Here is an 11,455-nt window from a genome sequence, read left to right as displayed (position 1 = left end):
TTTAGAGTCACACAAGCTGAGGCCAAGAGAGAGATTCATTGAATTGCTTAGGGTTACAGGTTAATAAAGAGAAAAGCAAGGATTTGAACCCACATTTAATGGCTCTCTGTCTGTACACTTCCTTCTAGAGTTCACAGGAGATAACAATACTCATATTGTGCTTGCTGTGAGGCTATGCCAGCCAGGGATCCTGGTGCAGTGGACGTGATAAAACTGTACAGTCTTAAGAAGATCTGAAAAGAACCCTTAACGAGAAATTCTTGCTTTTCAGCTTCGGGGTATAGGTTTCCTTTGCCCATGTTCTTTGAGATGTATTGTGCCATATATTTACATAATGCCTTTTTTCTTAGTAACTCAAGCTCTTTCACAGTGGCTATTTACTAATACTAATCCTTTCATCACATCCCTTGGAGGCCCTCTAAGCAAATAAGTTAGACTGTATTATCTTTATATTTTTAACTGGGGACACAGTGGCATAAAAGGTTTTATGTTAATAGTTTAGTAGTAGGATATAAAACAATGTCATTTTCCCTCCCCCCACCCTTATTACCATGATAAAGTCACAGGATCCTCTAACCAACCTGCTCCAAATGTCTAGTCATCCTTTGGAAAGATGTATATAGCTGGGGATACCACTCATGCAAAAACTACCCCTACCCCCAACTCATGACATATTCAGTATAAAAAAAGTATAAGGATTAGAATTGACTAAGTCAATAAATTTCCCCAACAGTACCTCTATGGAATCATTCAATGAGTCAAAGACATTAAAACAGGTATGAAAAGGACTTAAGCAATTTGTAAGAAGTAAAAACCATTGGGTGAAATGAAATGATGATACACAAAACATGTATTGGGATTGGATAAAGAAACCCAGTTGCACCCTGACTTGGATGGGTCTTGGATAAAATAGTAAGCCATTTTGGAAGCCAAGCATTCAAGTGTCTGACCCGCTCAGTTGTAGAAGCAGTTCAAACCAAGCCTCTGAGTGGGAGTTGTTGGGAGTGGTCTCTGTGTGGGAGAGGGCCTCTGTGCCTCCCTCTAGTACTCCATTTTAGGAGAGGATGACTTTGTGAACTCTCTAGGTGGGAAAAATATTTGACTTCCAGTCAGTATCCTAGTAATACCCCCAGCATAGTAGTGGACGATAGTATCTGTATTAGGAACTGAAGACAAATAGTTCCATCGAGGAAATAAAGCCTCAGGATTTTCTTAGGATCCCAGAGAAAGCCACGTCATACCTAACAAAAGCTTCATGAGGACCTCATTAAGAGAGGAAAGATTTCTGGCAACTGGGAGTTGGTCCTTTTATTACTTGTATTCTCTAAAATGAACCAACTTTCCCTTAAATTCTGTATAAAGTTATGGGAGACTGTGCCTCTCAGGGATGTTTTGTATCAATTGCTCTTACTAGAACATCTTAGTAAATGCCCATTTATAAAAGCTAATACAATCTGACTGGCTAATTTATATCAACTGATAATCAATGTGAGAGGCACACCGGTGGGGGCTCGTGAGAGATAATATCAAACAAACAATCCCAACCTCTCAGGGTTACCCCTAAAACTCTGAGGGGGATAAGTGGCAAGCTGAGCTCTAGCGGCTCAGTATGGCAATGCAAATGGGGGCTTAGGGTAGTATTCTCGGAACATATACTACAAAATGTACTTGTATGTGCAAGTACTTGTATATCCCGTTCTCCAAAATGTACTTGCAGTCTTTCTGAATGAAAGTGGAGAAACCGAACAGGAAATCCATTCATTCCCTTCATTTTCTTGATTTGTCCTTGGTTTTCTGGAAAGAAATTGAATTTTAGGTTTTTGTGGTTTTAAACAAAATAGCTAATAACAATAGCTAGCATTTAATAAAAATATGGCTAGCATTTATATAGTGATTTGAGAAGGCTTTACACATATCTCATTTTATCCTCACAACAACCTTGGGGGATGGGTGCTACCATCATCTCCATTTTAGAGATGAGGAAACTGAAGCAGATAGAGGTTAAGTGACTTGCCCAGGGTCACACGTCCAGTAAGTATCTAGTTTGAACTCAGGTCTTCCAGACTCCAAGTCTAGCACTCTAATCTCTGTGCCACTTAGGTATTTATAGAGTGCTTTAAGGTTTATATGATCTTGTTTGATTCTCAAGAGAGCCCTATGAGGTAGCTAGCATTATAGCATGTTACAGGAGAAAGAACGTTGTCACTAGAGTCAAAGGACTGGGCTTTAAATCTTGCCTTCGATACTTTCTATGACGAGACCTTGGGCAAGTCACTTAACCTCTGTATTTTTGTCTATGAAATAAAAGGGTTGCACTAGATGGCCTCTGAGAGTCCTTCTAGATCCTATGAAATTGATGCTCAGAAAGGTTTGCCCAGTATCCCATGGCTAGCAAATATCAGGGGAGGGACTGAAACCCAGATCTTTCTGACTGTGAGTTTGGAGCTCTACATAATATGTCATTCTACCCCTTTCATGAAGCTCCCTGAGGTTTAGCTGGAAATTGTATTTTGCCTATTTGGAAACATCTCCCCACCATCAATAAAGAATATGGCAGTACCTATCATTTCAGAGGCAAGCTAGGTGGCACAGTGGATAGAGTGCCAGGCCTGGAGTCAGGAATACCTGAGTTCAAATGCAGCCTCAAACACTTACCAGCTGTGTGACCCTGGGCAAGTCATTGAACCCTGTTTGCCTCAGTTTCTTCATCTGTAAAATGAACTGACAGAAGGAAATGGCAAACCACTCCAGTATGGGGTAAGAAAACCCCAAACGGGGTCACAAAGAGTCGGAAATGGCTAAAATGACTACACAACAATAATCATTTCAGAGAAGTATAACTATTATTATGAATTATTAATATAATACAAATTATATTATTATTTCTCTTATTAGGCTTATTAGGACTTCTGGTCCCTTGATAAATTCGTAGGGACTTTCCAGAATCAGTTTTTTCATCATTGAAGGGCTCCGGCCTAACACACTCATACAAGAAGAACATTATTTCTAATGCAAATTATTTGCTTCCTGAAGTGTTGAGGAAACTGAAAGAAGCAAATTAACTAGTTATTAAGTAGAAGACATTATGCCTCAGTAGGATACAGATACATTTAAGTATGGGGGATGTTAATGATTTACTAGGTCACAATGATACAGTAAAATCTGTGACCCGTACATCCCCTTTCCTAGTCAACTGCATCCAGCCTTTTAATGACAAAGGCTGTGGTCCCTAGATCGCAGCATCATCAGTTCAGAGCTGAAAGAGACCTCAACGCATTAGCACAGCTTATCCAGCTCTTTCATTTTATAGATGGGGAAACTGAGGCCCATAAAGGTTTAATGGCTGCCCAAAGTCATACAGGAAGCAAGTGGCAGAGTCAGGATTTGAACTCATTCCCACTGACCGTAAATACGCACCTTTTCTCCCCCTACTATACCAGTAAGCAAGAACTTTACTACGTTGTGATCTGTGCAGTTCCTGTCCCTATGTTATTATTGCACAGACTGTCCCCCAGAGACAGGAGGTTATACCTATATTTGTACTAAATCTCAGCTACAGGAATTGAGCTTAAAGTGTATCATCATTTTTGTTAGTCGTTATCATTAGCAGTGTGACAGTTCAAATATAAACACACACTTCCTGTTTTGACCGATAAAGTGATATCGGGCCTTAATTTGTAGATGTTATTGATAACCAATGAGCAGGCTCGGCTAAAAATTACTAACCGTCCTTTCCATCCTGTGAACTCGTGAAGTTAGTTTTTTAAGTGTGGCCTTTCTTTCTTTGAGATTCTGTCATTATTCCTGGACTCATGGCTGTCCTGGAGACTTTGCTGAGAAAGGGATGAAAAGTTCTCGATTATGGCCTGTCACAGAAGTAATCCTTACCTCTACCTCTAAGAATCTCAAGTTTCTTTTACAAAAATCACAGATTTAGAGTCGTAGAGGGACAGAGACCATACGGAACAATTCTCTCATTTTACAGATAAGGAAACTGAGTTCCAGAGGTACTAAGGTAGTAAGTCCAATATCACACAACCATTAAGTGGCACACCCAGGAATTGAATCCAGGTCCCCTTAAAAAGGGCCTTTTCAAGCCCTTCAGAACCTATCCCCTTCTTTTCAACTTTTCTTATACCCGATACTCCTCCACATACTCCATGATCCAGTGACTGTGGCTTCCTGGATGTTCCTTACACAAGACACTGCATCTCCAGACTTGGCATTTTCACTGGATGTCTCTCATGCCTGGAATGCCCTCCTTCCTCATCTCTAGCTTCTGGCTTCCCTGGCTTCTGGGTGCAGCTAAAATCCCACCTCCTGCAAGAAGCCTTTCTCAATCCCCTTAATGCTAATGCCTCTCCTCTTTTCTTTCTATTCCCAATTTATCCTGAATATATCTTATTTGCACAAAGTTATCTTCACGTTATCTCCTCTATTAGACCGTGAGTTCAGGGACTATCTTTTGCCTTAGTATTTCCAGAACTCAGCATAGTGCCTAGTACATAGTAGGTACTTAATAAATGCTTATTGACTTGACTCTGACTCCAAATCCAATCCCCCCCCCTTTATTTTTTAACAATACCAATGTTGTAGGGCAGCTAGGTGGCACAGTGAGTAGAGCACCAGCCCTGGAGTCAGGAGGACCTGAGTTCAAATTCAGCCTCAGACAATTGACCCACTTACTAGCTGTGTGACCTTTGGCAGCCTCCCTGCCGCCAAAAAAAATAATAAAAAAAACCAACACCATGTTGTTTCTACACTCACCACCAAAGCCATCTTCTACTAGAGTCTTTTGTGGGCTCCTCAGCTAAAAGTGCCTGCTCCTCTCCCCAAATTACCTTGTATCTATTTGTAGACCTCTATACGTGTACTGGTTGTCTTCCCAACTGAACATAGGCTCTTTGAAAGAAATAATTTTTTCGCTTTGGTCAATGTATCCCAGGAACTTAGCACATGCCTGGTGATGTAATAGGCCCTTATTAAATGCTGTTAGTTGTTTGGTCTGTTCATTGCTGTTTTTTCCCCCAGAAGTCAGTCAGTTAACACCGAAAGAAGTCATTGCTTTATTGGACTGTGTGCTTCACTGTATTCTCAAAGGACTTTTTTTCTTTTCTTCCTCATTTTGGATACATGGTTACTTCTATGTACATAACTCAGCAGAGTTATAATCGCCCTGAAAATTGCTTCAGTGCAGGGAGTCGTGTGACATTTAAGGACTCCATGCCCTGGCATCTCTTGTCCCTCTCCTTACAGAAGAACTTGTAAGTGGTGCTGTAAAATGCTCAAGAAACTTGATCTGATAGGTGAAAAAGAGGTAGCATCCCATAGCAAACAGTGTTGATTTAGGACCGAGGAAGACCTGGGTTCAAATCCTTCCTCCGACACTATTTGAGTGATCCCGGGCAAGTCACAATCTCTCAGCTTCATTTTCCTCATTTATGAAATGGAGGTAACAACACCCACCTCACAGGGTTATTGTGAGGGTCAAATGAGATAGTGAATGCAAATTACTTTGAGAATCTTCAAACCTATGCAAATGCTTGCTATTATCATTGGGTCTTGGGTCTCTCAGTCAAACCGGAAGTTATTGCTCTACAGATCCTAACCACTGGAATTGGATGCTCCCATTTGTATCGGCAACAGATTCTTGTCCGCCAACCTTGCAAAGGACACGCTTGGTTTGGTTTTCAAGATCCTTGTCATTCATGGCATAGGTCACCAGAAAAGGATATCTGCCGCTCAGATATGGAGCAGATCACTTCCTTCTAGATGTGTAGGATGTAAATTCAATTCAGTACCATGAAACAAACATTTATTAAGTCTTTACTATTCGTGAAACTAAGTCGTGAACTGATCTCACAGGAAGTGAGACTTGGCACCTTTAGTTCAGTTCTGATACCTTTTTTCTTTTTGGAGGTGGGGTGAGCACAATGAGAAGAATCTTGAGAAATATGCTTGCCCCAGGAAAAGGAAATCTGAATTAAAACTCTGACCTTTAATGCATGTCAGTAAGGCTTTCAATATGCAGGCATTTTGACATCTGTTGCAGTGCTCAGCCTACGTGAGCAAATTCCATTTAAAATGAGAAGGTGCTCTCCCAGTTTCCTCCTACGGGTGTGACAGTGCAGATCTACAGATTCTGTTCACAAGCTTGATTTCAATGACCATGGGCAGAAAGTTTTTTTTTTCTTCCCCCATTCTTCTTGCCCCACAACCTTTATAGAAATAACAGCAAAAATCCTTTTTCTCAAAAAACAAGAACAAAATTAAACCTAGAGTGGGCAGTCGGGTCATGTGATTTCATCCATGAAGGGAGCTCCTGGTGTGGAAAATCCCTCTATTGATGCATATTGGCTACTCAACTGTAATTTATAATCTTAAAGAACTGAGTGGGTGTCTGAGAGGTGAAGTTACTTGCTCAGTATATATTAGAGGCTACACTTGAAGCCAGTCTTTCTGATCTGAAGACCACACTGTTATTTACTGATAACAGGCCACCTTTAAACTAAAAATATGTAAGTTCAGTTATTCTTTAGGGTAGGTAGGTGGCTCAGTGGATCGAGTGCTGGGCCTGAAGTTAGGAAGACTCATCTTCCTGAGTTCAAATCTGGCCTCAGACACTTACTAGCTATGTGACCAGGAGCAAATCACTTAACCTTGTTTGCTTTAGTTTCCTCATCTGTAAAATCATCTGGAGAAGGAAATGGCAAACTGCTTCAGTATCTTTTCTAAGAAAACCCCAAATGGGGTCACAAAGAGTCAGGCATGACTGAAATTACTGGACAAAATAGTATTCTTTGAAAAAAATAATTTCTGTAAAGGGCATGTCAATCTACTCTCTTATCACACCATTTACCACTTTCTAAAACAAAATATCTCTCCCTGGGCACCACTCCCCTAAACATGAATTCCCTTAAGGAATTAAGCTCCTTGGGGCGCAGAACAGGCTTTCCTTGTGTATTTGTACCCTCAAAATTTAATATAGTGCTTGGCACATAGTAGGTGCTTAATAAATACTTTTTAAAAAATTATTTATCCAATGAGGATATTTTTAGGATGAGATGCATCAGATAATGAAGTGAATTTTTAAAGGAGGAATGAAAGCTCGCTGATTCCTGAAATCATTTCAGTTGGATCCAAGAGGTCAAAGCAATTTTCCTATTAGTACTAAGGTATATAAATTTCTAATACAGTAAATTTCAATGGATATTGCCACATAAACAAAAACTTCCTAAGGTCTTCAATAATTTGTCAGAGTGTAAAAGGGTCCTGAGACCAAAGTGTTTGAGAATCACTGTCTCCATTATCCTAACCTAACCTCAAATAAAGTTTACTTTTCCTGCTCCCAGCAATTAGGGTTGAAAGAAGTCCCTTTGATCTGATCCTACTTGACTTTTAATCATTAGAATCAGTATGAGGAAAATAATAATTTTTAATTTATGACTTCCTGTATTTGCATCTTCCAAATTATGTCCACGCTAATAAATGACCTCTATTCTCTATCTCTTTTCAGGCAAACATGAAACAGCTGGTACAAAGCTCTTGAAATCTTATCAGAAACTGAGGTTAGTATGGTAGAAGGGACAAGTTGTTCTAGGACACTGAAGTACAAAGAAGCTTATAGGACATCAGAAAAGAACTTTTCAACTTCTTGATTTCTAGATGTCAGAGCTTTGAAATCCAAATTCTTTATGCTGAGGTCTTCGAAAAAAAAGATTCAAACCTAGTTTCCTATGTGTTCTTATTGAAAATTCTATAGTAGACTTTTTTAAGCTAAGTATTTTCTTTATATTATATTTCCCTGAAATTTAATGATCTGTAAAATGGGTGGGCAATGAGAGAGAGTTGGATTGTAGATGGCTGAGGTTCCTTAAAGCTCTGACATTCTAAGAGTCTTATCTATGGTCCTACGCAGAGCTGTCACGATGCTTTCTTGTACCTAGGGCAAGCAGCACACAATCAATAAATCACTTAACGACATTTAAGTGCCTACTGTATGTCAGGTCCTGCTAATTTCCCTGAAATTTAATGATATAAGAGTATTGAATGATGCAGGTACATGATTGTAAATTCTCATTCAGGTTATACATTAATACTAGAAGGTCCAGATACACCAATTATCTCAGTTGACACAAGAATTTTTAATATGATATTTTTAAACAATTTTACCATCATTTACTATAATTTCTACTAAATGAGCTTTAAATATAAATAATTAAAAGCAGACATTATCATTTTGCTTTGGAAAAAATATTTCTTCTTGCTATTTCTGTTATGTTCAAATATACTGTGTTAATTGATGCAGTTTGGTCTTTCAAGGCATTATTAAATTCTGGTCCATACGGAACTAAAACAGCAGCAATGGAGAAAAATTATATAGCAAAGTGGTCTTCTCTATTTTCCCTTTTGTGTAAATGCTTGGAAAGTTGGCTTTCCTGAAGCTGGCAATCAGCCCTCCTCATTGCTGTATTTGACTTGAGTCAAGCTTTAATGTGATTTTCCCGTGAACAAAAATTGCTTGGCCTGGGCTTAGATTTATCAACAGTAGGATTTTTCTATCTTCATTTTCTTAGACTTCTCTTAGCAAGTGGCCTCCAAGTGTTCAGTCCCTTCTCAGTTGATGCTTTTTTGCAACAACTTCCCTCCCAAACTCTGAGGCCATTTTCTGAATGATATTTCCTCAGCAAGAGCACCCAGACTCAGAAAGCTGGCCATGGTTGGTATGGCCAAGGGGAAAGATCCCTGCTGGCAATTCTACTCTGCAACCTTATAGCTTTATCTCAAGAGGCCTCATTGGTTCTAGAATACGGTTAAAGGTGTGAAACACTCACATATTAGGGGATGAAAAACTCCCTTTCTCTGTAGAGTGCATATAGTGATATTGATTATGGTGAATTATTGGGCTTGATATAGAATGAGACTAAAGTACTTCCAGGCTTTGGAGAGTATAAAACTCAAAGAAAAGTAGAGAAAGCTGAGTGTATTTTTATCTTTTCCCCGTACTCCCCTTACCTTGATTTTGTATTTGGTTCCTTACTTCTGTGTATTTCCTTGGCTGCAGCAAAATTTCCGTGGTTCCTCCTACTCCACCTCCTGTCAGTGAGAGCCGTTGTGGATCCAACACAGGGGTAATGTATCTGTTTGCACTATCTGCTCCTGTGGGGAAGGAGAGACAGAGAAAGACGAAGGGGATGAGGACAGCATCTCTGAGGGACCTAAAGAAGGGTCCTAACGTATACTAGTGTTAGTCACAAGAACATGCAGCTCCTAAGGACATAGTTTAGCATGTTTCCAAATGATGCTGTCTCGAGTAAATTTAGTCAAGGTACCATTGTCTCTCAGTTTACCTTAATTTTCTTATGTAGCATTGCTATTCCTCAAGTTTGGGCTTCTGCTAGCATCCTGAGATCCAATGACTGACCAATCCCATGCCTTTCTTTACTGACCTATTCAGTCTCCTTTTTGTTTCATACATTTGGTCACAGATCTATGTGTATCTGCTCTATTTAATGTGTGCATCTGATGTGTTGGTATATGTCTGAGTGTCCAAGTAACCTCTTTAGACCATATTGTAATCACCTGTAAAATGAGTGGGCAGTGAGGAAGAGTTGGATTATGTAATGACCAAGGTTCCTTAAAGCTCTAACACTCTATGAATCTATGTCCTATGCACAGCTGGCACTGGTCATTTTTTTGTTCACAAAGTAAGCAGCGCAAAATCAATTAATCAGTTAACAAGCACTCGGGTGTCTCCTATGCGCCAGACACTATGGCTGAACCCTCAGTTCAGTTGGGGTTGGCATGGAAAAACCCCAAGGACACCACAAGGCCACTGCTGGGGAGGAAGGGTATAGTGAGCTCTGGGAGAGTTCACCTGTGGAGGAAGCACGTCTGTCAGTGGAGGAAGTACATATCATCTGGTAGCTTCCTAGTTTACTTACTCTTGCTAACTAGGAGATAAACTCTGCTGCTTCTCCATTGCAGAAATACAGTGATATCAGCACCTTATAATTTTGGCACATTGGTACCAGCTTCAGCTGTCTCATGCTGCTTACAGCTATGGTCATATATATATATATATATATAATCAGTGTAGGAATATATGTGTCCTGTAACCATATCTGTTTGGGAATGGGAATATATGTCTATGGAAATGTGTGTATGTACCCGTGTGTCGACATGTTTGCAGAAAGCTATGTCTATGTACTTGGGTGTGAATGGGTGTATGAAATCTATAATGTATGTGGGCATAATAGGAAATATGGAGAGAGGGAAAAGAACGAGTCTCTGTGCATTCTGATGGCTAATTTCAAGCTGGGATACAAATGCCACCATAAATTCTGTTCCCTTCTTCTCTTAAGCTTTTAAGTTCTCTTGCATCATTCCTATATAAACATGAGGCTTTATGGGAAAATGCTCTTTATGTTGTACTCCCCCTTCCTTTACTATTTCTTCTGCGTGGGGAGGAGACATTCAATGGTGCCGACCTGGTTATCCATTCTCCCCATAACACTCCTGTTTTCCATAGCAGTGTGGGAAGGCTGGGGACAGGAGGAGGAGAAGGCAAGGCTGTAGGAGAGGAAGGAGGGGACAGCAAGCCCACCCACAAATGGGTGGGGAACGGCCAATGAAAAGTTGCCTCTTTTTCTTCTAAGGACTTGCTATTTATACTGCTTGCTTGCTTTCTAAACAATTGATGAGGTCGCCTCTTCTAATGAAGGTAATAACAGACAGTGGAGGATAAGGTTCTTATACTTCTGTAAAGCAAGGTGCTAGTTTACATGCACACACTCACACACACATGCTCACACACACACACACACACACACACGCACGCACACACATGCCTCTGTGCTTTTAAGTTGGGGGTTTAGAGGCTTTTGGGCCAGACATAACTCTTACTCTCTCTGTTTTAATACAGGAACTTGGTCAGCTTAAAGGATTTAATAAATCGATGGAAAATTTGTTTCTGTCTCTTACCACACACATAAAAAGTAAGTGGATGCCCCTTGACTTGTTCTTAATAGGCCTAAGCAAGATCACTGATCAATGACAATTTGCTAACGACCTTGACAAACATTTATCTTCTTTGTGCCTCCTTTGTGCAAAGTGATGGGAAAACAAACAAACAAACAAACAGACAGAGCAGTCTGTCCCTCAAGAAGCTTATGTTTTACTGAGCAGCAACATTCAGGACCATTCCCATAGGTGGGGGCCTCCCTCTGTGTTGAGCAGCCACTGGCACTTTCCCCATCAAATAGTCAACCCACAAGTTCTTATTAAGTCCATACTATGTGCTGGAGATATACAAAGAAAAAAAAAGAAACAGCCCCTCTGCTCTCAAAGGGCTTACATCCACCAAAGCTAGCTGCCAAGGGAAGCAGGGCTATGGACTCATCCATACTCCATTTTACTTCTTAATAGGTGCAGGGGCTAGTCATCCTAACCAAAG

General features: G+C 40.2%; 1 protein-coding gene across 1 annotated transcript in view; it reads left to right on the top strand.

Annotated features, from left to right (window-relative positions):
• SYTL3 (synaptotagmin like 3) overlaps positions 1–11,455 on the top strand; it is an 81,306-nt gene that overhangs the window by 32,891 nt on the left and 36,960 nt on the right. The window contains exons 4-6 of the mRNA XM_036767692.1: positions 7,517–7,568; positions 9,065–9,131; positions 10,925–10,997. Of these exons, the coding sequence (XP_036623587.1) occupies positions 7,517–7,568; positions 9,065–9,131; positions 10,925–10,997 (192 nt within the window). The remainder of the gene's footprint in view (positions 1–7,516; positions 7,569–9,064; positions 9,132–10,924; positions 10,998–11,455) is intronic.

This window comes from Trichosurus vulpecula, chromosome 7 (assembly GCF_011100635.1).
Source record: "Trichosurus vulpecula isolate mTriVul1 chromosome 7, mTriVul1.pri, whole genome shotgun sequence".
NCBI classification, from domain to species: Eukaryota; Metazoa; Chordata; class Mammalia; order Diprotodontia; family Phalangeridae; genus Trichosurus; species Trichosurus vulpecula.
This window is presented reverse-complemented; position numbering and strand designations above follow the sequence as displayed.